Source organism: Anguilla anguilla, chromosome 2 (assembly GCF_013347855.1).
Source record: "Anguilla anguilla isolate fAngAng1 chromosome 2, fAngAng1.pri, whole genome shotgun sequence".
In the NCBI taxonomy this organism is placed as follows: domain Eukaryota; kingdom Metazoa; phylum Chordata; class Actinopteri; order Anguilliformes; family Anguillidae; genus Anguilla; species Anguilla anguilla.
In genome coordinates, this window is record NC_049202.1 from 48,066,071 (window position 1) to 48,093,787 (window position 27,717).

Genomic DNA, 27,717 nt, shown 5'->3' on the forward strand with positions numbered 1-27,717 from the left:
TTGTCAGTATGGATTCCAGACTCACTAAAAGGTTTATCTGTTTCACAACATCTGTCTGAACAGATGTGGAGGCTGGAATGCAAGAATGGGTTGTAGAGGGTGATCTACTCTTCATGTGCTGATGCATCCATTTGCACAGCTATGCTGAGCAGCTACTTTATTCACTGACTTTACTTTTTCCTCGAGTGCACTTGCAGCATGCTGAAAATGGAGGGGTTTGTTTATGAATCCCTTCCTGTAGCTAATTAAGATAAAGCTCCGCAAAACAACCTCCTGGCCTCCCTGTCTAGAGGAAACCAAGATAATAAGACACCAAGGATCTTTGTAGGGGTGCAAAAATAAGGCTGAACATTCCCATCAGCTCAGATTACTGCCTGGAGCTCCAAATATACATTGGACTCTCCACATTATTGCATGATGTCACGGTGGAGACCACATCAACATTCACTCTTCAGAAACTCACATAACACCTCACCATTAACAATACAAAACGCCAAAGTTAAGCACACAAGCATCACTTCCTAGCATTATCCTATCCTGACCCTGTCTTTTAAATCCACCCAGGGCTGTTCCAGTTCTGCCAAGAGCTCTTCTTTCCAGCAGGTCCATGTGACCATGCAAAGAAGCAGCACTAGATCTGAGGACAAGACCATGACAAGGCACCACAGAGCAGACCCCTTCTATTCTCCTTCTGGTCTGCCTTCTGTAGTGCTCTGCAGTCAGCATCTGTCACACATTGTAGCCGTCTGTGCCACCCTAGCCAACCCAATGCACTGTTCTCACAGGCAGTGGGTGACACTAATCCATGATAACGGTACACAGACATTCACAGGCCATCCTGGCAGACCTGTCTCACACCACCTCTGGGGCAGAAACCATTCATCTCCCCTCGACCACCACAGTTCTCAAGGTCAGAATGAAAGTGATAGCAGCTGAAATCACAGATCATCATTCATGGCTACCATGCAAAACAAAGCATAAAGTACCAATCAAGGGAGAGGGGAAATTATTGCATTAGTCTTACTTACTTGGCAAATGCCGTTTTGGAGGGTGGCTTACGTCTATCATTTTTACAAATTATCCATTTATACAGCTGGATATTTGGGCGCAGTTCAAATTCAGTAGTTTGCTTACAGGCACAATGGCAATTTTCAAATTAAATCTTAACAATATCCACACAGCCAGTCTATATTTTGTCGTACACAGGTCATCCCATGCATGCTCAGCCAGAAAATGGGACATTTTTCCGAGTTGGATTTTCAGGTATTTTTCATTTTAAAAATCTATTTTTTCAAATTTCTTATTTGGCCTGTGACCTGACAAATATGAAATTGACCAAGACCAGTACTATTATCCTGAAAACAGGTTGAATGATGTAATCATTTTATCTGTGATTTAATTTTTTTTTTTTTTAAATACCCAAAACCTCTAAGTAATTTTTGCCAAGATTCCATATTAGGGCACTGTTGTCTTTAAAAAATAAATAAATAAATAATTTTTATAATTTTAACCTTCAGTCCAATCCTTTATCTGGTAGGAAAGGATTGTTGAATTTGGACTGCAGTACCTGCAGATATTTGTGATATTTGCCAATAATTTGTAACCAATTGAAACTTTGAAAACAATGTGTGTTTCTTAAGCTAATCAATGTCTTCAGTTAATCATGGTGCTAAAACACACTAAAAATCAGCTAACAATGTAGCCCTCCAAGATGGGATTCTGACACCTGTGTTGTAGGAGATGTAGGTTGTAAAATGTTTACATTTCAATACAAGCCTTAGGTAAAAATCATACTTGAGTGTGCATAGCCCTGTAAATTATATATGAACAATTTTGGCAGGCATTTCATGCATTCCAGCATTACGATTTGAATTGGAATTGTGAGCGGATTTTTCTAGGGTACATAAAATATTAGCCAAAGGAGAATGCATTTTGAATAATGAATAGTATTTTTGAACTTTTTGAGCATACCTGAAAACCTTTTTGAAGCAAACCGTGAAAGGGTTGGGCATGTACGGGTGACATGGTAAGTGTTCGTTTTCCATTGTCAGTTACTACCATCTGGCGGTGGTTTATTTATTTATTTATTTATTTCAAAAACGCCTTTCGTATTTTGGTCCATATAGGGAGCCGTACAATCTTGCGTCCCTAGTATCAAAAAGAGATGTTAGCTAGCAACGAGAAGAAGGGCGTTAGTAAAACTTTTTATGCAAATATTGTTAGTTGGCTCGCAATAGCTTTTTATTTTTATTTTTAAGACCACAGATATGGCTACGAGCAACCCATCGGTGTTTCTTCTCATGATCAACGGGCAAATAGAAGAAGCTAACGTGAGTAACTAACCAGATTAGGAGATTACAGCTAAATTAATTTTCTAGCTAGCTAGGTAAGGCATATGATCTTGATTGTCAACCGTAAACAATCTTAAATATTCAGTTAGCGTTAATGTTAGCTAGCAAGCTACTACTGGTGTTTTTTCTAACAAGAACTGGTAGCTAATCGAATTCGGTGGGAAACCATAGCTATTATCCAGCGTACAAAAATGCCTAGTTACGCATGCTGTGTTTTTTCATTTTACCATCTGAAGAGAATGTGGTCATTCAAACTTTGTCTTATCAAAGCGTGAAATGACAATCATTTATAGTGGAAATAAATTAGGTTATATTTACAAAGATTATACAGCTGTAAAAGCAACCGTTTTCATTTTTGGAATTGCAATTGGCTACTTTCATCATACTGCTAATAGGTCAGGTGTTATTTGGTAGATGTAGCTAAATGTCCAATGGGGAGAATTGTTGATTGTGGACCTGGCATTTGTGATCATGAAATGCAGAAAAAGGAGAAAACGCAAGTTCGGGGCTTTATTGTGAGGACATGTGAAGTTGTATCTGAATTCTTTGGTTACGTGAGGTCAGAAGGTACAGAAGTTAAAGGTCTTAAAGTATTTGAGTCTTTACTCATTGTGGTTATTTCTGTAGAAAAACCCTGAGTGCCAAACTCTTGATGCTGTAGGTATATGCTGTAGAGATATGTCCCGCTAAGCCGTGATTTGGCAGATGACATAGCTAGCTACTTGGCCAGAATCTTGCTGCTAGTTTGTTATCCATTGTAAATAAATAGTAAATAGTAAATAGCATTAGTTAACATAATGCAAGTTTATTTGTTTTAATGGTATGACCTAATGTTGGCTCAATGACAACACATTTTAGTGTGGTTTTTCCCAACTAGTTAACTATGTAGGAATTTAATGGCTACTCATGGCTAATATTTTGTGTAAATGTCAGTTATTTAATGCAAATAACCATTTCCCCTTGAATTAGTTTCCAGAACACGATGACCTGTACTGCAAGTTTTGTTTTGTTTACGGACATGACTGGGCTCCGACTTCGGTGAGTGACAAATACATCCCACTGAAGTGATTCTGTCGTATTAATTGTAGTGTATTTGGGAATCTCTACAGGGCCAGTGCAATGGATTTTGTGTTTTATTTGTCAATAAATGTAGATGGTATTTACTGAGTTTTGAAGCAGGTCCAAAAAGCAAGTAGGTAGTGCGATGAAGATGGTTAACTGAAACTGAAATATTAAACTATGAATGTTAAAGGGGGTGAAAAGTTAAAATAACCACAAATTATCATAGAGGGGTGTATCTACTACACATCTACCAAATATATATTCAAAGTAATATCAATAAATATAACGGTATATTTCAAGTCAGACAACAAATCTGTATTGAAAAAAAGGATTGTATGGGCGTGGTCCAGATCACCCTTCCACCCCACCTCCCCCCTCAACTCTTCCCAAAACAACCAATAGCTCAGTCCCCACATAGAAACAGATGTAAATTTAAGTTGATATTGCGTTGTAGTTGATTTCTCGCACTACTGCTGATGCTTAATGCATACCATAATAACGCCACACAGCGTAGTCTGAAGGTATTCACAGATTTACCTTTACAATAACTTCAAAAAGAGCAGTTAGGTCTAACGAAATGTCCCTGACAAGAGAGAGATCATCTTGTTGCTCTGTCTGCAGGGCTTGGAGGAGGGCATTTCACAGATCTCATCCAAGGGCCGAGGCTCTGTGCAAAGCATTGTGTGGAATTTCCCCCTGGACATCACCTTTAAGAGCACAAACCCCTTCGGCTGTGAGGACTTTGCTCTCGTCACACTTCGTACACTCATCACTAGGGGCCATTTTCTCACCAATCACATAAGACCTTGAGTGCAAGATCACTGACTGTACTTTTATCACTACACATCGATACATCAGAATAATTTGGGCCTGGTGCAAATATGAATTTAAGTACTAGGGCATTAAAGATTAGCATGTCCGCTTCTGCGTTAACAGTTTTCTCTTTGCAGGGCCACAAATAGTGGTGTGTGTGTACGGTGCGGACACCTTTGGGAATGACGTAGTACGAGGATATGGTGCCGTTCACATTCCCTTCACCCCTGGAAAGTGAGTTAATCCATACATTAAAATACTCTGAACAATAACCCTTAATACAACTGATAACAACATAATTGTTTTCCTTCCAGGCACAAGAGAACTATTCCCATGTTTGTTCCTGAATCCACTTCAAGGCTACAGAAATTCACAAGGTAATGTCAAACACTTTGAATGTCAAACACCTGAGAATGGCAGAGCCACTTCATCTGCACTTTGAAAGCTGACCCAATTTTTAAATAGTTTGAACATGACTTTCCAGTCTAGTGGCTGTTTAAAAATAGTTGAAAGGGGCAGTAGGTTTCATCCTATAAAGGTGATTCTGATTTGCTGTGAAAACCTACAACTAGTCATATGTACTTTGTGCCCTTTTGTGATGGCCCTGTAAGTCACTGGACAAGAAAAAAAAAATTGAGTAAATAATGTGTAAAATATTTTTAAATATTTTAAAGGGGGGAGTGCACATTAAACAAACATGCAAGCAAAACCCAAACTCCAGATATCACCTTAAATGAAAATCAATGTCTGCGCTGCATGCTGGTCAGCAAGATCAAGTCACAAGAATAGTCCTCCCCTATCTGAGCACATCTCTGCGAGACTGCCGTCTATCTAAATGTCTACTTTAACTGTTGGCCTGATGCAAGTGGGCCACAGGCCTATAAAATAGATCTGCTCCTGTTTTCAGCTGGCTGATGGGAAGGCGACCAGAGTTCACAGATCCAAAGGTTGTTGCCCAGGGCGAAGGAAGGGAAGGTAGGTCCACTCAGTCTCTGCTCATTGGCCGCCTGCATTCACACCGCTGACATCACGTCGGCTCACCACGGCTCCAGGCAGGAGTGATGGTCTGGTTTGCTTTCATCTCTGGGCACCTGTTGTCATCACCTCTTGTTTGCAATGTCAGCACCATTAATGTTGCATTTATTATTCTGAATCAGAAATGAATAGTCATTTCAAAGCTTAATTATCATAATTGCTTTTAATTGCATAACTAGCTTGCTTACATTTGCTTATGTCAGCTGGCGAAGTAATGAAAAAATATACTATGGCAACATGCGTAAAGGCAGAGTAGAAATGTAAACATGCTGTAAGGCATTTTTGTGCAATTGCTGTTTTCAGAACTAAAATTAACTAGCTAAATTAATCCAACCTCAGTCTCTTGAAAATAGCCAGTTGTGCAACTGTGGATTCGGGTTCTTGACATTGTTAATCGGCAGCCACATGACAAATATTCTGAAGGGTGAATTGAAAAGCAAAGAGCTTGTGCATTATTCTTATTGGTTCTAAATGACTGAAGCAGGATACATACGACGTAGAGACTTTCTAGTTCCATACTTATGCCAGACTGGGTAATAAATGAGTTGCAGTGAATGTCCTGGTGTCCTGAGACCATGGAGACAGACGAGATGGAGAAGCAGACACACAGGAGATTGGAGGGGAAAACTGCTAATAGATTGGCGAGCTCTGGATGGGTACAGACATGGAAAACGGATGAGTAGAGGACCCGGGCACAAGACAACGACAGAGAGGGAGATGAGACCGGCAGCATAGGCAGAGGGGAAAGTGAAAGGACCGAGATGAACAAGACTGCTAGTCATGCAGAGAAGGTCTGAAGCATCAGGGGAAATGCATGAGAAGTCGCAGACAAAATAGCGTTAAAAACAGGCACAGCCTGATACAGGATTCAGAACTTTAACCACTGCTGCTATTATTAGGTTTTATTATTTATTTTTTTTTAGATCACAGGTAATGTCACTTAAGGCCTTTGTTCCCTTCAACCCTTTTCACTTTCATCTTTTTCCAGACTCATGCTCATGTTTTGGGACACTCACAGTATGCAGTGTGAAAATCGTGTTCGGGCCATGTCATGTGACTGCTAAGTCTGGATTTTTCTTTCTTTTTTTTTTTTTCCCCCAGTCACCAGGGTGCGATCTCAAGGCTTCGTCACGCTCTCTTTCAACATTGTGACCAAGGACATGAAGAAGCTGGGCTACGATACCTCATCATCAGAGGCACAGCAACCCTCAGGCGTCCTCACAGAGCAGACCTACACTCTATGATCATTACCACCAGCGCCAGTCCTCCCCTGACAGGCTGTCTCTGCATTTCACGTGTGTTTATGGAAAAGGCTCGCAAGTACTGGAACAAGTCTTGGTTATAAACAATACTTGGTCTACAGACAGACTAACGGCAGTTTGTACACAACTGAAAATATAAATATGCTTGTACCTTTATTGTAGGTAAGAATACATCATTTTTGATATTTATTACAATTAAATTACTCTTCTTTCCTAAACAGTGTGTTCCTTTTATGCAATAACACACGGCTCCTCATCACCAAATCCAAATCTCCTAAGTCCCATAGAACTGTTTAACTACTGTATTAACAAATCCACAGCTCTGCTTACAATACATATTTATTGATTCTTGCTGACACACGAATCTTAGTTATTATTGATTTGGCAGCATTGTAAAATAACTGCAAGCAAAATCTGTAATACATTTAAACTTCTGCAGCTAATAGCTTATCATTTACTGCTGTTAAAATGAGATTTCCTGTAAATTTCCTGCAAAACCCATTACATAAGAATAAAACAGTGTTTTACAAAGTACAAATGATAAATTATATTATACAATTATGTCAACAGGTTGGGCACATATCCATAAAAAGCAGCCTGCTCCCCGCAAGATGAAAGCGTTGTAAATATACAAATAACGTGAAAAAATAGATTATGCTTCACAATGAAAACGTAGACCACAGTAAATGAATGAGTACATGAAGAGAATGCTAGCAAAGTACAAACACAGTGAAAAGGCCACTGACAAGTTGAGCTAGATAACGTATGTAGTTAAGTTTGTTTCTGAGCATAAACCTGCGTATTTCTGCAACACTCGGTACTGTTTTATACAGGAACATGTTCACCCCCTCTGTAAAATCAGATCGAAGTTCATGAAACTGTTAAAAGCATCCTTCCCCCCTCCCTATTTATGCCTGAGTATATGTCTTGGTTATGTGGGTATCATAACTACTACAAGAGTACACCAAGGGTTTGTAACAAAGCTCTATACACGCTGCTATACAAAAGGTCCAGCAGAGGGCACTGGCCAACAACCGTCTTCAAAAAAAAAAAATAATGGCAGGTTGGCAGCGATTTCAAATAATACATTGAGCTTCATGTGTTTCAACACAAGTCAGAATCAACATAGTAATACAAATAGGTGTAATATCACAAATCCCATTTGAATAGATTGCTTGTACAGACTTTGGTAATCACATTTCTGAAAATCTCTTTCGGAAAATATATTTTCAAAACTATGTAATATTCCCCAAACATACTTCCCTATCAAAATCTATTAATTCCACATCCATTTCTTCCAGCAGTTTGGAAGTTAGACTTATTCTGATAACTAATAAAGTCATGTGACCCCAAACACTGTTCCTATAACACAAGATATTCCACTCTAGCTCCAGCATATCTACCAAAATATCCTACAATTTAAAAACAATTGACCCATAAATGTAACATAAGTTTACCTTGGTATTTATTAGAATCATGGGCTGTGAATAAAACTAGCAAGGAGAGAACCTTGTTCCCACCTGATAATAAACAGACGGTTGGATCACATCAGAGATACCACTGCAACCATACTGGTGAGTAGAACACTCAAAGCTTGGGCTCGTGCTTTTACTGCCTCAGTCATCCACAGAGCAGCTGTTCTGCTATCATGATGACACGTCACCATGAGCAGTCCGAACGACTGCTTGTGGAGGAAATGTTCTGACCGCATTAATTAGGTTTTTGTACATCACCGTGGAATCCCCCCACCTACAGCACTGCCTCAGCCACAAACTGCAGGGGCACTAAAGCTCCAAGCACCTCATTTAAAAGGCTGCTCTAACCCAAAGGGATGCCTTCACACTGTATCTGACAGAGAAATGGCAGGCCTTTAAATGTTCCATGTAGTACCTACTTTGTGTACATATGTTGGTTTTTAATGTGAACGTGTGCATATATGGACAGATCCTAAGCAAGCAAGCTTAAAGGCTTTGAAAATGATTGACATGCATAGGAAATTACAGAGCAACAGTTAAGACAAGTAATACTGTTGGTGATATAATAATACCAGTAAGAGGATACAGCAGTAACTACCATTTGATGTGGCGTTTATATTCCCTGGTTCCCTTTGTTCCTTTTTGACATTTGATACATTTTCTGTGTGTAAATAATTAAGAAAAGAAAATGTAAGATTGCTTGATATTTCTTTGTAACAATCTGACCTAAGAGAGCAAGGCAGAGGAGTTCTGCTTCACTGTTCAGCATTGTCTGTCCATACAACGCAGTCACTATAAGAAGAGATGCGCAAAGAGTGAGCACTATGATAGACCTGAATGAGTGAAATTTCCCCCAAAAGTATTTCTCTAAACTGGTAGCCATAAAAAAACATTGTAAAGAAGCACCAGTTCCCTAACATTCCTTAAAACCTATCAACCTGAAATCACCAAGTTCACCTTCTAATGTGGCAAGACTGGAACCAGTGACAAAGTGCAGACTTCTCAATGTCAGACAGCAGTAATAGCACATACACTTTCTTGTAGTTTTTTATGCTTATTACAGATGTAGCTTCATTAAGAACAGCTGATCATTGCTTCTCTTTAGGACACACGGTGAACCTACAGTCAAAACACTTGAGCCATGTGCAAATCTTTTGTTTAGGACACTAAAAATGTTGCAGGTAAAATGAATGAATTCCCTAGGCTGGGTATACCTATGCATATCAAATACAGTGTTCATAAAATAATGTAAAACATTTTGGGTAATGTACGCATAAAAAGTAGTTTTGAGTGAATACGTTGTTTTAAAGACATAAAATAAGAAAATAAAATGGAGCACGATTCACATTCTCAAATCCTGATGAGGATAAAGAAATATAACGTAACATTAACTAGGTGTATAAAGAGATGGCTAATCTGTTTCATGGCAAGAGGGCAGAACACACCAATTGCAAAATTAATGTCAGGAGAAACAATGGCAATTAATGCAGGGTACCTACAGCCAGTGACAGGAGAGCGCGGATAACCATCTGCCTATTAAAATCTGTAAACACTGCAGCTACTCACACAAGTCTTAATAAAACAGCACGCCAATCTGAAAATATAAAAGGTCACTGTGTAGCCGGGTTAAGTCGGGGCGCTCATTTCTGATTAGTAAAGTCAGTTTTTCACAAGAGGAAGGGGTTGGTTGTGCTGCCAGTCTGCGCAGTCGTGGCTGCAGGGGGCAGCCCCGTGCTCATGAGGGGCTGCGGGATGGGCACGGGGGCCGGGATGCCCACGCCCATGGCGGGCACCATCATGCCCATGGGGGCCAGGGCGGGCATACCTGGCATGGGCACCTGCACCATGGCGATAGTCCCAGGGTGAGGCATTGAGAGCACCAGGGGCTCCACACTGCCGAAAGCCTGGCTGGAAGGGCCCATCATGGGGCTCACCCGCAGCTGGTTGAGGGTGGGAGGCTGGGGCTGGCTGACCTGGAACGGGTTGATCTGGGCTATGGGTGCAGGAGCAGCGCCTGCAGGGACGGCACAGTGAAATCACACAACCCGTACGCTTAGCCACAGCATCCACAAGCCGTCCACAACGCTCAGCTCTAATGAGTTAACCGTGTTCACAGATTCACATAAAACATGCACCAAGGAAAAAAAACTGCAATTGATTTTTAAATTAAATTATGTTCAGGGTCAGTTTTGAAATCCTGACCAATACAGAAGTCACAGTTAATTAAATCTGCTGGAAACTCATAGGAAGACTGGTAAGACAAAATACGGTGGCAGTGGTGGCAGGAGCAATCATTCAAAAGGAATTATGTGTTACACTACCTCATTTCTCCTACTTCTACTCAATTTGCACAAAACACAGATGCAATATGAGTCACAGTGCCCATCAAAACTGGAAATGTTAAATATGAGGGCAGGCTTTGCTGAGTGGGCTGACAGTCACCCGGCTGCAAAAACATAGACTAAGGCGTAGGACTATGGAATTAAGAGAACAGTGGCAGATATCCAACTGATGTTAAGCAGGGAAAATAAGAAAGACACCTACATGTATACATTACATTCACATTACAGGCATTTAGCAAATGCTCTTATCCACAGCGACTTACACAACATTTTTCACATAGCATTTACATTGCATCCATTTATACAGCTGGATACATACTGAAGCAATGCAGGTTAAGTACCTTGCTCAAGGGTACAAAGGCAGTGTCCTAACCGGGAATCGAACCTGCAACCTTCAGGTTATAAGCCCAGTTCCTTACCCATTATACTACACTGCTAGAATGCATATTGGAAAAGACATAAGACATAGACATCACTATCAAAAAATGTATACAATTTGGGCATAGAGAGTACAACCACTGCATAAAATTTAATCTATTTTTTAACTGGCTGAGTTAAAGAATATTGCGAGGGACAACTCAATGACCCAATATCCATTTCAACAACTCAGTCCCGGATCACTGAAATGTGGAACAGAGATTCAGACATGGTTCATTTGTCCCATACTCCAGCCAGACTACATTAACAGTGAAGTGGGCTCACCTGCTAACAAGAAGGGGTTGGAGGTGGAGGCGGATTGTGCTGGCTTGCTGACCAGAGATTCCAGGTTGACCAGAGCGGCGTTGGGGCCTAGGAAAGACTCAGGGGTTTTTCGGGAACTGCTGCCCATGCCGTTCTGGGCGGGGCTTTCCAGCTTCAGGTCCATCAAGTCCGGGCTGGCAGAAGCGCTAGGCCGGGAAGGCAAAGTGGAGCTTCCCCTGGCATCGCCTGTGAACCCAGACAACAGTCATCCACCCTGTCACTAACGCACCATGGACCATAACCTGGGTCTTACCTGCAGGTAGGAACACCTGCCTCCATTTTAACATCTTAGAAAACAAGCACAAAAGGTGTAGGGAACAACCCGGTTGGATTCACAATATTTCATACAGTACATCTAGTAACTGCAATGGGAAAACAATGTTTTTCAATGGATAACATCACAAGAGGGTTTTACTTATACTAGTGCCTGTACAGAGGCCAACTGAAGACGTTGTCTATGTGAAGGAAAACCCCTTAGTTCTGATTCTGAACACAATGCATGTTAAGAAATGAGAAACCCTGACAAAATAAAAATTTGCAATGAAGAAGCCACGCTGGGCTTTTCACCTGTTGTGTTGGAAGATCGAAGGCTGTCAAAGCCTAAGAAGTCATCCTTGGAGTTCCCATTTAGTGTACTGAAGGGATCAAAGTTACCTTTAGGGAAAAACAAGTTAGAAATGATTTTTTGCTTACTTACAAATTAACCGAGCGAAAATATCTCAAAAAACACCGAGTCACAAATCATTATGAATTGGACCTAAATCAGCAGAAGGCTGTTGCTGTGATTTACAAAGACTGGAGTTTAAGCGTGCTTTGGGGAAACCACAGACAATTAAGTAAAGAGATGTCTTACTTTTAAAACAACAATAACTGCAGCTTCACAGCTGCACTGTATACCGCAAGACCTGCAACATGGAAATATCCATCAACTGGTTTCTGGCCTGTGCACGCAATCACCTTCACATACATTTCACGTGGGAGCTCCACTGCCTAATAAGTGGCTGAATCTGTTAAGTCAAAGAGTGCATTAGACACACTCCCTGGCCTCACTGTACAGTTGTCTTAACCTCTTGAAAAGAAAGGCGTTAGCATGCAGTGGCCTCATGGTTCACACCCTCGCGCCTGTGAAGAGCGCGATTCTCACCAGTGTCAGGCGCCTTGGGGCAGGTGTCGGTCCCGGATGCCCAGGGGTCGGGGACGGGTTGTGCCACAGGGGCGGAGCCGGTGGAAGGGCCCCAAGGCTCGGCGCATTTCACGGGCGCGGCTGAGGAAGTAGACGGCCCCCACGGATCCACGGGTGGAGCTGCCCCAAAACAACAGAAGTGAGGCCCAACTACAACAGGGCTGGAATACAAGAGAGAAAGACCTCTACAGAGCATGAAGTCAAATTAAAAGCTGAATTAAATATCTGCAGGGCATATATGCAGTCTGTACACTGTAGGGTAAATATGACTAATGAAAAATGCTGTCACTAATGCAAGACAATAATAATGATTTACCATTTACCTTGAACAAGTAAATGACCATTTATCAATTAATGTGAAAAGTTGAAAATAATGAACAGTTTAGAAATATAAACAGTAAAGGCAAATACAGACAATCAAATAAAGGAAACCAGGCATCTACAGACAACCCAGTGGAAAGATGGAGGATCTGTTTTCCTAAATATTCAATAAACTTGAATCTGGTCAGTTATTGACAGAGAGAGTATTAACTACCAAGCAAATCTAAGAGCCAGCATTCCACATTAAAGAATAAAGGGAGCAACTGCGAGCTATTCTTAAAAAAAAAAAAAATCAATAAAAAATAAATCAAAGGCCCAAATTATGTTTGGCAGATCTCCTCCCAAAATGAAGTCATGCCAGTCATTGTATGACAGAAACCGAAATATAAAGGAAAAAAAATATTTCTCATCGAAACAGCACTGCTCAAAATCGGATCATTTTCAACGGCAATGTTTAGTTTCAGCACACTTCCTGTTATGAGGGGATAAAATAGAGATGAGTAACCAAACACTGAGCGGGCTGCTATTCTTAGACTGACGCGAGCGCCATCAGACGAGCAGAGCCCACGTTGTGTCTGCCAGCGGCGGTTGGTGCAGCTGAAGGGTACGGGGCTGGGGTGCGGGCTCAGCTGTCAGGTCCTGCTACGTTCACACCGCGCTGGGCCGCGTTATCATACCAGCGGCGGAGGGTGGGGGGGTCCTGGGGGTCTTACCAGGTAACTGCCAGGGGTCTGGAGCGGCAGCGCCCCAGGGGTCTGAAGCCTGAGCCGCTGGGGCTTCGGGCACCGTGTCCATCAGGTCCATCAGCGCCGGCTGGAAGGGACGAGAGGGCCGCACGCGCGTGAGGACCAGGAGGGGAGCGCTGCGCGCCAGCAGTGGCTCGGCTCACGTGTCCGCAAAAACCCAGCCATGCTGAGCCAGGCTTTGTCAATGTAAAAAACCGTACTGGGATTTTGAGATGTTAATTCAGAGTGGAAAACGTTAATATACAAAATTATTCAGCGATCATCCCAAGGGAGAACAAATGACTAATCCAAACAAAAATGAATAAATAAATAAAAATGCTGACTGGACTACAAGCTGAACCCTTACCCTTATTTTTCTTCGTGAAATTGAAGTCAGAAGTCACAGAACAATCAAGCCACAGGCCCCTCTGGGAACTGGCCGTCATTCCGCCAAAGCCAACACAGCTAAGAAATGACTGAAGTACTGAAATAGTCTACTCAAGTCCCACAAGACGTTTCTGAGAGCGGGAAGGCTCAGCCAGGCTGTGTGACTGCATGGGAAAGTCACAGTCCCCTGCACTTCACAGAGCGCTGACAGCTGGGAATTTGAGGAAACATGACAGTTTACGCTACTTTTGCCCTAGATCATTTCCTGAAGTTCATCCAACAAAGACAAGACCAGTTTCTCTCTGTGGAAGAGGTCACGAGTACTCCCTTCTTGTATCCGTCACCAGGGTGAATTTGAAATAACTGGATGCAAGTTCACAGGTTTCTGACCAAACCGATAATGTGTTCTCAGTGTGTGTCCAGTCTAAAAGTGATAAAAATGTGACTGAAAATTTCACCTCAGTTTAATTTCTGTTCCTAGGTTATCTGGACAAATTCAAAATGACCAAAATTAAACATTTCTACAAAAAATGTAAAGTGGTAAATTGATCATTATTTTTAGCTGATGAAGTTTCACATAAACTAAACAAAAATTTAGTTTCTTTAAATCCCTAATATTTTTTATTGGTTAAGCAATAAAAATTAACATATAAGACTAGGAAAAATTACAACTAAAAACCCACTTTTTTTGCTTAAACTGAAAGGAGGAATCAAAATTGTACTTTATCTATGGCTATTTTGGTCATCTTTTATTGGACACAGTAAAGGCACCAGGCCATTAGCCCACCTTAAGATGAATCATATGACTGCAGTTTGATTGAAATGCTTTAACTGATATTGCATGTGGACCATGCTATAGTTCTAGTGGTTTCCCCAATAGTTTCCCATTGACGCGAAAGCACATCCCCAGTAATAAATATGAGCGCATTCAGAACAGAAGCGGTCTGTGTCCACACCTCTTTTTTCTTCTTGACCGCTGTCCCCGGGCCAGCCCCTTTCCGACTCTCCTCGAGGGCCATCTGCAGCCGGAGGTCATCCCCACGCCGCATCCGGTCCTCCTGGGTTCCAGCAGAAGCACACAAGGGCAGACAGACGCACACGCACAGCCTGTTAGCGTAAGATGTGAGCACGCACCTCCACCTGACCAGACTGGGCAAGGAGTTCAATACAGAACACTGCACTACACTCATGGAACAATGCTCAGGGGATGAAGTCTCTGGTGCACTTCAGGCGTTTCACAACCATCGAGGATGGAGAACAGATACAGAATCATGAGCATCACAACCTGTGGATCAATCTTTCAAAGCAAAGTTTTACTCAGTGCATGTCAGTGTGTTCCATTTCCCGATCATTACATATTGAGACTGTAGATACACAGCAAAAACCCATTAGAGTTCAGTGTGAGGCGCTGCAGTTATCCCCCCCCCCCCTTTTTTTATGGAATTTTTTCTCTCTCATGTCTCTTCAGTTTACTCTCAGATGAATGACTGGCAATCTCCTGGTTTGCATTGATCTACTCTAGTTCTTTACAAAACAGGTAATTACTATTATCATTCCAAACACCATTAGACCAGGTTTGAAGAAGTAGTAATAATTACATTTTATAAGATGCATGTACTGCAGAACCATGGTTAATGAGCTATGACCGAGTCACGGAGAATTCAGCTCTTGCATCCTGTGCTTGGGTCTGCAGCTTGTGATCAGCACTTGCGTGGATAACTATGCGGGTTTACTGCCTGATGATGCAAGGCTCTTCAAGATCTCTGAGATCCACCTCTCCCTTCAGAACTGGCGGATAGCATTATAAAAATGTTACTGACGTTCTGTTGTTGGTTCACCCTCACATTTCATGGTTCACATACAGATCATCGCAACATAACACCAAAACCTCCAAAACAACCTCAGCCACATTTGGAAAAGCAAAGCCAGAGACCTTGGATGACCCGAAGGCAATGTGCTCATACGTAGCAAATAAAACAGATATTTAAATTGCAGTTCAGCTTGCGTGAGTTTAGCCACAGTACATTTCTGTCTTGCTGGTAAGAAAAAAACGGAGTAAGATTCCCCTGCCCTATAGCTCTCTTTGAGCACTGTGCAGTTATGGCAGGTGCTACTTTGTCATAACAGGACAGCAATACTTTCAGTGTCTTCAGGATTATAGATGTACTGTCAATGTAATTGCACAGACACATCAGACACAAAAACCAGGACAGTCAATAACAATGAATTAAATCACCAACAAGTAAATATGCAAACTGCCTCAATAAAGATAGACTTATGTGGAAAAATTACAACTATGCATTACAGCACTTTTGTTTTTACAAGCATAGCCTACGTACAAAAACCAAAATTGCAAAACACATGCGGCCTCTTTCTGAAAAACTGTTTTATTGGCAGGAAATTAAACTGCCGCAAAACATAAACAGGCGAACGCGAGCGGGCGTCAGTGGAAACGCTGCTGAGTAAGAATCTTCACACGGGCTAATGTCCTGTGCGTCTCCACCAACACAAAACACCACCCACTGCCAGTCAGAGTACCCTCAGCGCACACATTTCCTTCTGTCTGGTTGTCCTCATTCATGGTCATACGCATGCGCTCTATATAAGCTTTAGACTTTCCACACCGCACTGAGGTTGAAGGGACTTTTTTCTTTTTTAGCTTTGTCTTCTGATGACTTACCAGCTCAATGACTGTCACTATTAATAGACATGTTTTAGAGCTCTCTGTTCTATATAAAATACAGGCTGTACACATGAGATGTCTTATACTTCATATAGCCTATGACATCTCAGCATGAGTGATAATTATAGTTTCCTGGTCTGATTTGATGCCCAGCTGCATGTTGCTGACAATTCGCTGCAACAAACCCTTTCACAACAGATAATTAAGCTATGTTGTCTCTCTGTTTATCTGAACTGCACAAACCGCTGCAATTTGTTACATTCAATGGCCATCAAAAACCATTTTCACAACAAAAAACAGAACCAAGGGTAAAGCACATTTTACCCAGCAGGTGGGAGGTATTACCCGCACACCTAAAGATGAGACCAAAACATGATGATGTGATTGGTTTTTAAAACTTTCTAAATATCAGGACCCAACTTAAAAATACTTTTCGATACTCGGACCCAAATTTGAAAGTTTCCAATACACATACGAGCACACATCCGGGACCCACCTCATACACTCCCACGACTCACAACCCATTTTGGGTCGCGACCCATGGTTTAAGAAAAGCTGGTCTAGAACCCAGCTGGTGCAGTACCTGCTCAGCTGCCTCTCTGCTCATGGCCAGGGCCAGCTGCAGCTGCAGCTCCTCCTCCCCGCTCGTCTGGGGCCGGGCCTGCTCCAGCTCTGAGGACGCGTGTGGAGAAGTGGCTGAAAGACACACAATATCACCGCTACACACCACAAACCACACGGACCGTATGCTAACATGCTGCAGCAGGGCTCTCAAGGGCTTTACACTTCACAACATCACATGCTGGATACTTCCCATCATATGCAAAAATTGTGTAGGTTCATTACAGGGCTGTACAATGACCACTGTTTTGGAACATTGGAAGTTAGGAATGTGTGTATGCTGTTCCAGACATGTGGGAGAGCAGTGGATGGGATGGGATGGGAGTTTGAGAGACTATTTTTCATGATATTCATTAGCCATTCCACACCACATAAATCAAAAAAAGAGGCACTCCCAAGACCATTCCCGTTTCTCCTGTATGTGTATGCTATGGGTTTTAAGTCCTTGCAACCCTATGCACGATAGAGATTAGGACTGAAGATCCAATTATTCATGTCAAATACAGTATCACTACTCTGTCTGCCTGCCAAAAGGGAGCTTGGGTCTTATGTTATTTTATAAAAGCACTATTCATTAAAAGTGGAATAAATTACATGACTGTAGCATCTACATTGAGACAAGAGTGATTTCTATGGTCAAGGTCCCTTTTAATCTTTGGCTGACCTTTACAAGGTCCAAGACTGAGGAGCTTTTTAAGCTCAGCAGACCTGAAAATCCTTGGGAAAAAAAAGGCTTTTTGTCTACAGCAAACCCAATAAAAAAACTAGATGTAGCCTAGCTCTTATACTTCTCGTCATTCAATTCAGCACACAACAGATAGAATTGCATAATTCACCATTATATTTACCTATGCCATTAGGAAACTATTTTCTGTCCATTGTGTGGAACGGTGGTTCTCTAACTGAGTCAGACTTGGAACCCACTGGTGGGCTGAGAGGTTTAGATGGGTTGCAAAATGACACATGAAAACATAATTTGCTGTACATAACACACACTGACATTCACACAAGTCAAAGAAAATGTAGTGTAGGACAGTGTACACTTGTATAAATTGAGCATGAAGTCTGTATTTGATCATATGTCAAGCCATATTTTATTATATTTATATTTTTAATAAGAAGAGGGTCAGGTGCTCAGAAAGTCTGGGAATCACTGGTATGAGAAAAAAAAGTAAAAAACAGAGAATGAACTGGAATTCTGTTTCCTAAGTATAAGCATTGTTTTTAAATTAAAGTCCAAGTTTTGATCATGACTACTCGTACTGGAGAAGGATCTCAGGTGGAAAAATAACTCACAGTGGCCGATGTCAACCAGCTAGCCACTGTGGCCAGGATTTTTTTTTTCCTGCCATCTGTGCCTGTCCTCCAAAGGTGAAATTTAAAATATACAGCAGCTCACTTGTCTCTTCCTCGCTGCCTCTTCGGCAGTCAGTGTGTTAGCGGTTGGTTACGCTCGAGCAGTTGCCATTTATTTCAGGGCCTGCCAGCACACGGCTGCTCTTAATCCAATAAGTCCCAGAGGAAGTGGCTCTCCACGGCTTTAACCGACACAAGCCTATAATCAGCTCCTGCAGTGTGTGGCCACTGCCCACAAGCACCTTGGCCTATCCTGTCATTCATATTCTCCCGCCGGTCAAGAGAAGGCTCTGCTTAGTGTGCCTGGAACTGCCACGTCCTTTACACTCATAATGCATCTACCAAATACAGGCTGCAATGGTCTGTGTACAGACAAACATTTTTTTAATTAGTTCAGTCAACAGTCAGATCGCCATTAGAGGTCCTTCTGAGCTCTTCCTACATTCATCTTACATCCTCTTCTATCACCGTTTTCACATAAGGGATGAATGTGATGTCTTTTCATTGTTCTCACAAGTGAAGAAAAATTGCTCTGACAGACTGCGTGGCGAGTGTTTTCGGTACGAGCGACTTGAGAATTTGAAACCGCACAGTCATCAGAAAAGTGCGAGCTCACTTTTTTCCATCAGCTGTTCTGTTCACTGCAGAACGTCAGACTGGGAGGTAAGAGCACAGAGCACAGCCCAGGCCAAAGGCTAAGTGAAACGGCATTTGCATTTTCCTGTATGAACAATGATGGGAAACCTCCACAGGAACGTAAAAAAAGTGCCCTCGTTAGCACTCTGGTCGCACATTAAGCCTCGGTCCAGACGGATTTACGCAGAGCGCAATAAATGCAGAAAAGCCTTTCCTCCTTTGGAAATGATTCAACCGTTTGCGCGTCCGCTATAACCACATTACGTCTCCTTCTGAGAAACACACAGACTAATATAGTAACCCCCTACGGTCAGCTCCTGTCAAATAACACTTAGGCGCCATTTTACAAGCGCTCAATCACCAACGCATTATTGGAACAAATGACCAAAATGTGTTCCCACGGAGACGTTTGGTGGAACGTTTGACTTGGTGTTAACTTAGAGGGATTAAAGGCAGAAAGCAGACACGGCATAGTCTTGGGAGACCTGCCGTGGAAGAGACGTAAAGATCATCACAAAGGGAAGTCACGGGTTGAGCCAGAGCAGCACAGTCACGAGCCTGCCCTATCAGCGAGGCTGCGGGCCTACAGGGAGCCTCCTGGCATGTGCTCTACCTGACGCACCAGCCACCAGAACCTTCAGCTGGGGAATGCAGGGCTCCTGATACAATCTGCCCGTACGAACGCAGGCCCCGCGTGGGCCGCATGACTGCATGCATGCGCGGAATGCGCCGTTGTTTTCTTTACATTTACACCCCACCCCCCTCCCCCCCCCCCTTGCTCCGGCCCACGCTCGCAAGCCCGAGTCCACAAAATGACAACTGGGGTATGAGAGCAATGCTTTACAATGGTTTGTTGAATAGCTGGGGAGAAACAATAACAGGTCCATTTACCGTCACTGGGTTCATGTCATTATGTCAGCGTTTTTTTTCCCACTGCGGCTCACGGAAGAATTTAAAGGATGTCAGATGCCTTTGTGAAGATTATCAAATTCTTTTCGTCATGTGTGGGAGGCGGAGGAAGGGAAACGCAGCCCACTTCCTCCTGCTAATGCACTGACATTGAGCGAAGGACATTCCTGAGCAACAGCGGAATGCGGCTTTAAGAGACATTGGGGGGGGGGGGCTCAAAGAAATCTCCACTGGTGCAAAAGGCAGAGATTACGGCAGAACAGCGGCGCCGGTGTGACCTGTAGCGCAGCTGCAGCAATGCGGCTCCCTAGACTGCAGATGAAGGGATTAGCCCAAGTAGCTTCAGTTATAGCTTTGGGCTCCATGGTGAAGGTGCTGCGCACAGGGCACACACTAATCCAGAGAGCTAGACATCCCACTGTGCCCTGCCCGGCAGGAGCCAGCCAAGCTGGAGACCTCCCCCCACCACCCACCACCCGCAGCAGAGCAGCACAGCACTAGCATTCCCCGCTCACGGCTACCAGCTGGGTGATACAGTTACACAAGACGGGGGTACGGAAAATTAGTTGCTCGTTTACAACTGTTCAAATGCATGTGCCACTCGGGAATTGCAGTTGTCTTCCCTCTCTATTAAAAAATGAGAGGAAGCAATTATGAACGCATACGAACCACAGTCACAGAGTGCTAATTTTACTCTTCCAGCAGAGACTCAGGGGGGACCCATCAGGACCATGAAAAAATGTAATATGTCTGGTTTTAATGAAACAATAATTATTCTGGGTTTTTCATGCAGTGCCACTGCACTGCAGTGTACATGTAATGTAATTTGCCACAAAGTGATTTCAAAAGTCTGCATTTCAACACATATTTTAATAAGAAATAAGTCACAGAGATGGTTTGGCTAATTAAGTGGGCAATGGGCTCAGAAAGTTGGAGAACTAGTGGTACGGAACAACAGGAATTGTCCTCTCTCCTTGATCTTTTTCCACGCCGTGACAAAACTGTGACAGGCGTCAGCAAAAATAAATCCCAATTCAAAGGTGTTGTACACAGTGGATTACTGTCTTATGAACACACAACGATGACACTACTCCAGCGTGGCACTATAGCATGAACACTAACCCACTGCAGGGACAAGACAATGACGATGAAGAAGAAAGCTACGATGCTGCTGTAAAGCCCTGTGGACACAGAACTGTTTTATGATGGCTTATATGGGCTCATATGTGATTAATACAAATGATCTGTTGGATTTATAAAAGCCAAACTAGCCTGACATAAAGACATTAATCATTTAATACCAAGCTAGCACGGCTCTTATAAATCCAACAGATTTATAGGAGCGTGGAACTCCCTCGGCAGTGAAAGTAGTCCCGCCGTGTACTTACACCCATGGTAGGACGCCGGCGAGCCCCCGGACTTGCCGTACTCCTCCGAGTAGCTGGTGGACAGGTTGGGCTGGCTGGAGCCGCGGCCGAAGCTGATCTGGTTGCTGCTGCCCAGGCCGGTGGCCACCTGCGCCATGCGCTCCTTGGTCTTCAGGGCCTGGGAGCGCTCCCCCTTCAGCCGCTCGTCGTCCTTCAGCAGCACCACCAGCTGCTTGGACTTCTCCCGCACGTTGATGCCCTGGTCCTTGCCGTCGCGGTCGATGTGCTGGAAGTCCTTGAGCGTCTGGATGGCGAAGATGTTCTCGCGGCACTGCAGGGCCACGCGCTCCGAGCCCGTCTTGATCAGGTAGTCCAGCAGCGTCAGGGCCTTGTACACGTGCCGCCAGTTCTTGCCGTGGTCGTTGAGGCGCCTCCAGATCATGCTCATGATTTCGGAGAAGGCCACCACGTTGTAGGTGAGGTCGGCGATCTCCGACATCAGCGAGCTGGACGGGCCCCAGGAGTCATTGGAGGTGGCCTCCCTCACCTTCTTCTCCGCCTCAGAGTAGTTATTCACAATGTTTTTCACCTGGCGCCGAATCGAAGAACTCTGCATGTTAGCGGTTTGAGTGCCAACTTTCTTTAAGGTATGAACTAGTTATATAGTGTTCGGTTTATTTAGGGTTTTTTTGGTTTTTAAAAAAAATGTAAAATTAAAACAGGTTTTTGTTTTTATGAAATGTCCTTAGCGCAATCACAGTGTTTTCGTTCACAGGCTCTGCCTGCCAAAACCTGTCCTCCAGGGACCAGTAGAGCAGTGCTTGTCAAAAGCATGTCAGCACATCGAGGGTGTTCAGCACAGGTAGTTCCTCCATTACCTGGAACAAAAGACCAAAGTGTTACACAGTGATGAAAGAAAAAAAAAAGAGAAAGGTAGAGCGATCACCTGGATGAATTAAACGGACATCTTTTACCAGTATACTGTGACTTATAATATGAGAGAACACATACACGAACATTCACACCAAAGGCAAACACAGGTTGTACTCAGGGTATTACTTTGATGTGAAAGGGGTATTAATAAATGTTTTTCCACATCAACTAAACCACCAAAATAGCTATACAATCACAGTTGAATGTGAGCCCTTCTAAAATAACTGGAATACGGTTTCCATATCTCAAGAATTCAGGAAAAAATAAATCCATGACTTAAATGTACTTCCATCAAAAAAAATCAATACATCCATTTAAACAAAATAAATCCAATCCAAGCCATGTCAGGTCACCTAACTGGTGGATCAGAAGGAGGTAAGACACCACATGCCACTGCAATTCTGAAAAACCAGACAGATTGAAAAACATACTGAGTGACATGGCTCTTGTGAAAAAGATATTAAATCTAATATCTAATTCAATCTAATAACTAATATCTTTACATTTAAGTCTAGTCATTCTCCAAATACAAACACTAACTACAAAGGTGCTGCTCACAAAACTGTCTTTGCTAGCAAAAAGGTATTGCATCAGATCAAAACAGGCCAGCAAATGACAACTGAAATGGAATATAAAGAGCAGCTATATTAAGTTGTGTTGCACAACTGCTTTAGTGCACTTGTTCCAAAGAGTAAGTCTAATTTTTCTAGCACAACACCTTTCTGAGAGCAAACCCATACCGATATAAAGACATGTCCCTTCGGATTCTGCCAAGTTTGAATGCCTTTTCAGCACCCGCTCCACATCAAATGGAGCCTCTCTTTTCACCTGCTTGTGAATTTCAGCACATCACCCCAAGCTATGGCAGGAAATACCTAAAGTGTCACCTGTTGCCTGGACATAAAAAAGGCTGACGCCAATAAAGCAAACTTAAGAAGTTACCAAAGGTTGGCTAGCGACGCATCCGGTGGCTTGGTGTGTGGGCATGGTGTGTGGACAACAGGGTGCTTCTGGACATTCCACAGAGGATCAAGGGCCTGGGGTTTGAGTAACGCTGCTGGGGCCATGACTACACTCCCCAAGTGCCCATGTAGAGACATGTTACACAGACACATAACAGCTCTACAGCATGCAACTCTAATTACTCAATGTAAAAGACAAACCAAACAAATGAGTGACCTGCCATTCTGCCAGACAGGAAACACTGCCGGGAGAAATGACTGGATATATTTACACTGAACGTCATTAATATCAGCAAAGGTAATGTAGTTAAGCGAAGGAAGCATGCTCATTTGCCTTATTAAACAATGGGGCCTGTAAGAGCTTAACCTCAGCTCCAAGGCTTTTCATATATGCTGATGGCTAAATTTAAACAAGGAATATTACCTGCGTCATTCCTAAACACAAGAGCTGGAGATGTGACAAGATGTCTTTTCTGTAATGGACCACTTCAAGTGCACTTCTTAGGTGTAATGGATCATCAGAAAAAAACCATAGAAAATCAGATCAGAACCTGAACTGAACCTTAAAAGTGACCAAGTCTGTCTCCAGCAGAACAGTCACAGAAATGTAATTCCTGAATTTATGCAGCCCCGTTCTCTGACACTGTATTTTCTTAAATAAAATGATACAGTAGGGCTTTAATGAAATATCTGCTGCTTTAATCACCTACTCAAACCGATCAGACTAGAGGAACAGGATGAATGGTATCACACTAGGAACAAATTGCCACAGCTCCCACCACTGAGGGCCTAGTAGCCCTCATGCAGGAAGCATCAATCATTTAATGTTATGATTGGCACACCACAGCCACAGGAAGGTAGCCATAGAGCGCCACCACATTAATAAATAAACCAGACACATGTATGGCGCAATATCTGATGACCAAAGAGCCCAGCTATGTTGAGGCATCCAAGTGTCCAGTGTTGAAATCAAAAAAGTGATTGGTCAACATCCCATCTGAATACCACTCAGAGATTGTTTGTCTGGATCATTTCCTGCTTACCAATCAAACCGAAACTCTTTGATGGGAAAAGGGATTTCCATTGATATAAATGTAGGCTTAATAAATCAAAAGTTTTTCTGCACAGAACACAAGCGTAAATATACTTGTTGAATCGGGAAACTGGTATAAAGCCAAATGGAAACACAAGAGAGCATAAAATTAGCTTAATGTAGCCTTGTGATTTCCACTTTATTTAAAAAAATATTTAAACTAAAACATTTTTTTAAACACACCAAGAATAGCAAGCACTTTTGTTTGCTACTACACCTTTAAAAGATGCTCCACCCTCTTAAAGCATGCCTTCATACATTTACCTTGTGGAACAATCACATATCAGATCAGAAACTGTTCTTTTTCCTTCTTTTAAGGCAAATTATTTGAACTCAGTTTCTCACAGGAGGGAAGGCATAAAATTTATTTTGTGTCAAATTATAATTTGAATGATATTCCGGAGAGCTGTGTAGCAAAATCCAGCATAGTGCCTGAACAATAAGTAATAAATTATCACATAGAAAGGACCAAAAATGATAAATGGTATAACCACACTCAACTACGGTAATACTGTGCAAACTGTCCCCATATAATCAAAATCTTGCTACTTAAAACACAAATGTGAAATTTACAAAGTTACTGACATACTTTACCTAAAACAAGTAGGCCTATAAGAACTAAATAAAAAGTTAAAATGGTCTACATAACACACTGAATTATAGTTCTGTAAGGCTGAGCATGCTGTAACACAAACCACCACAGGATACTGTACTATGGTGCCAATCTGCAGATTTTGCTGCTTTTGCACTGACTGGAGTTGACGGCAAGCACTGACAAGTCCTGTAAATCACACAAGTGTCTCTGTGTATTGTGGCGAGGAAGAAATTGGACTCTGTAGCACCAGAAAAGGTGCAAAGGTGCGATGCCTCTACTGAGGAGTAATCAATGAAGGCTACAAGCGAAGACCAGTCTATTGTATTCGCTTTAACTGCTTTAGATATAGTCTAGCAGAATTTGCGCATGATTTCTCACTAGTGCCGTTGTACAATGCAGAACATATAAAAGCTGTCTATACACGAAAATCAGTTCCGTAATTATATAGATAACTCAACTCGTTTTAACCCCAGAAAGTACTTTGATATTAATAAATCCCCCAGCAAAAAATTCTTTTGACAAGAAAGTTAGTTACATGTATGCATGTTTTCAGTTTCACGAGTCAGTAAGATTGTATGATATTAGTGGCATTCCAAAATTAGTGGCAGATTTTTTTCCTTCAAAAAATGCAATCAGGCCAATGCATTAAGTAATTTATATAATATAGTAATTGGAGAGGTTATGTGACGTTAGAAAACAAAATACAAGTTCACAAGATCTCCCCACTAACAATAAAACCAACGGATTTGACAAAAAAAACCTCTCCATCCAACCGCCACTTGCTGTGCTGTTTCAGACTGCTCCAGTCAGAGCCCATCCCAAGACAAAGCCGGGTTAAGGAAATAGCTAGCTACACGTCTGTCATGGTCACCACTGTGGTCAGCATGCGTGCATCTCGGAAGTTCGGAATCAAAACCCTCAAAGAAGAAAACTAACACGATGACATCAAAACAACTTGCTAGCTAGTCTGAATCTGAATTATGTTAGCTATTCTAAGTAACCTACAACATTATACTCTAACGTTATAGCAAACGCCAGAACAGTTACGAGAGAAAATCCTGGCAGCCATAGAATTTTGCAGCGTTAGTTGCCTCCAACACAGGCAGGGAGATAGCAAGTTTGCTGACGCCAGTCAAGTTGAATTTCAGTGGACCACTTTTAAGCTAGGCGGGCAGGCAAGCTAGCCAGATGACTATTCATCTGTATCTCACTAACGTTGCCCAAACATAACTAGTCGTTAACTTTTAGTCACATAACGTTACATGTATCACATATCAAGCGGTTTAGACTACTTGTATTACTCCGCCAAATAATATTCGTTTGAGTACTTTTGAGATGCTAGATTTGATAACTTTAAAAACAAATCATTAGCTAGCAGGTAAAGCAGCCACTGTTCTGATACGCTCATTTGCTCTCCTGCGTTACCGTTATCTAGCAAACGAGATCTGCCTAGTGGCTAACAACAGATTTTACTACTAGGAGCAATCGACAGCTATCCTAACTCTACTTAGTTATGCTTTAGCATTAATCACGCTAGCCAGTGCTATTATGACTGTCGCTGTAAAGTTAGCTAGGGCTTCTAGCCCGCCAGTCACATTTGTAAACACTTTCTGGGCTTAGTGAGCAAAACGTTGCACAACACAGGTCATACGTCTTCTGTAGCACTGCTAGCACAAACATGAAGCACCGAAAAATCCGAAGAGAAAAAGACTAGATAAGTGTACCTTCTAGCAACATATTACCATGTGATGCAACGACAACCATCTAACTTATTTAAACGAGACACCGGTTTTAAAAACGTAGCCCTAAGCCATAGACTACTTTTTTTGGTCAAAATATAGCTAACTGGCGCGATATAGATGAGAACTTGATAACTTTTTGTTTTTAAATCTATATTCTGTGCTAATACTTGGTGTCTTGTCTTCACGTTTACTCGGAAACTCAATAGGCCGCCGCTGCATTTCGAGCTGTGCTAACTAAAGTTAAAAAATTAGACAGCTTGCTAGCTTGGTAACATTATTCTAGTGATCGCAAGTCGGTTAGCTAGCTTGCGCCAGTGATGGAGATGTAGCGGTGTTGACAAATCAAAGTCGACGCCAAAAAATCAAAACAATGACTTACCATTTCTAGAGTTTTTGAATGAGTCGCTTGTTTTTCCTCCCCGGGGTAAACGCTGTTTAAGTCACAGCTTCTGGTGACGAAGACTGAGTATAGAATAGACAACTTGGGGTCCAAGTTATTCTAAAACGTGCAGCAAGCTGAGATCTATTTTGATGTAGCTAGCTACGCGTCTACCGTTACACACGAGTTTGTGTCCGTGCGTGACACCCATAAGCCAACATGGCGGACACTCAGATGCACCACTCAGAGGAGCGGATGGCGGGCGCAGGGTGTGATTGGGGGACTGACTGACTGGCCGGATACAGCAATCCCTGTTTCCATACTCTTTCTTCGGAAGTTACCAGAATATCTGATTATGACATGCCCTTATATGTGCTTAAAATACTCATTTTGGACCACATATCCCATAGCATCATAGTGTAACCAAAATAAAATTATTTAACTATTGCATTTCGAACTTTCCCTGTGTTCAAGCGTAAACTTGGTTTACATGTTAAAATGGTAGCCTAGCTATAATAGTCTTCTGATATTGTATGCTTAACGTAACGCCCATGACACGTACTGTCGGTTGTAACTAAATGTTCTTGCTAACCAATTTGCATGCACATTGAGAGCGTTAGCTGTATAATAAATCGGGGTAAATCTAATATCCAAAAGTAAATATCAGTCGTTTAACTGGTCTAGAAAGTTCACCTCCTGCCTTCTATTCCTCAGTAAATCTCCACAAAGCAGGGCCTGGGGACT

General features: G+C 42.3%; 2 protein-coding genes across 3 annotated transcripts; one reads left to right on the forward strand and one right to left on the reverse strand.

The window, feature by feature from the left end:
• The first annotated feature begins 2,123 nt into the window (after window positions 1–2,123).
• Window positions 2,124–6,741, forward strand: b9d1 (B9 protein domain 1). The gene is made up of 7 exons (XM_035405144.1): window positions 2,124–2,330; window positions 3,321–3,389; window positions 4,035–4,146; window positions 4,364–4,460; window positions 4,541–4,603; window positions 5,134–5,201; window positions 6,363–6,741. The coding sequence occupies exons 1-7, from the start codon at window positions 2,268–2,270 to the stop codon at window positions 6,503–6,505; spliced, it is 615 nt and encodes a 204-aa protein (XP_035261035.1). The 5' UTR covers window positions 2,124–2,267; the 3' UTR covers window positions 6,506–6,741.
• LOC118220826 (epsin-2-like) lies at window positions 6,660–27,244 on the reverse strand. 2 transcript variants are annotated; one of them, XM_035405142.1, is made up of 9 exons: window positions 26,974–27,244; window positions 21,291–22,147; window positions 16,964–17,076; window positions 14,654–14,755; window positions 13,299–13,398; window positions 12,226–12,384; window positions 11,649–11,735; window positions 11,043–11,267; window positions 6,660–10,012 (listed from the first exon to the last, which is right to left on the reverse strand). In XM_035405142.1, the coding sequence occupies exons 2-9, from the start codon at window positions 21,883–21,885 to the stop codon at window positions 9,666–9,668; spliced, it is 1,728 nt and encodes a 575-aa protein (XP_035261033.1). In that variant the 5' UTR covers window positions 21,886–22,147; window positions 26,974–27,244; the 3' UTR covers window positions 6,660–9,665. The 2 variants fall into 2 exon arrangements, with proteins under 2 accessions (XP_035261033.1, XP_035261034.1); XM_035405143.1 differs by lacking the exon at window positions 26,974–27,244 and adding an exon at window positions 23,145–23,313.
• Window positions 27,245–27,717: the final 473 nt, after the last annotated feature.

Coding starts and splice junctions, on each gene's coding strand:
- LOC118220826 (XM_035405142.1), bottom strand. CDS start 21,885: ATGCAGAGTTCTTCGATTCGGCGCCAGGTGAAAAACATTGTGAATAAC. Junction 12,385..13,298: donor AGACCCCTGGCAGTTACCTG/GTAAGACCCCCA, acceptor GTTTTGGGGCAG/CTCCACCCGTGGATCCGTGG. Junction 11,268..11,648: donor TCGATCTTCCAACACAACAG/GTGAAAAGCCCA, acceptor CTGGGTTCACAG/GCGATGCCAGGGGAAGCTCC.
- b9d1 (XM_035405144.1), top strand. CDS start 2,268: ATGGCTACGAGCAACCCATCGGTGTTTCTTCTCATGATCAACGGGCAA. Junction 3,390..4,034: donor ATGACTGGGCTCCGACTTCG/GTGAGTGACAAA, acceptor CTCTGTCTGCAG/GGCTTGGAGGAGGGCATTTC. Junction 4,604..5,133: donor AGGCTACAGAAATTCACAAG/GTAATGTCAAAC, acceptor TCCTGTTTTCAG/CTGGCTGATGGGAAGGCGAC.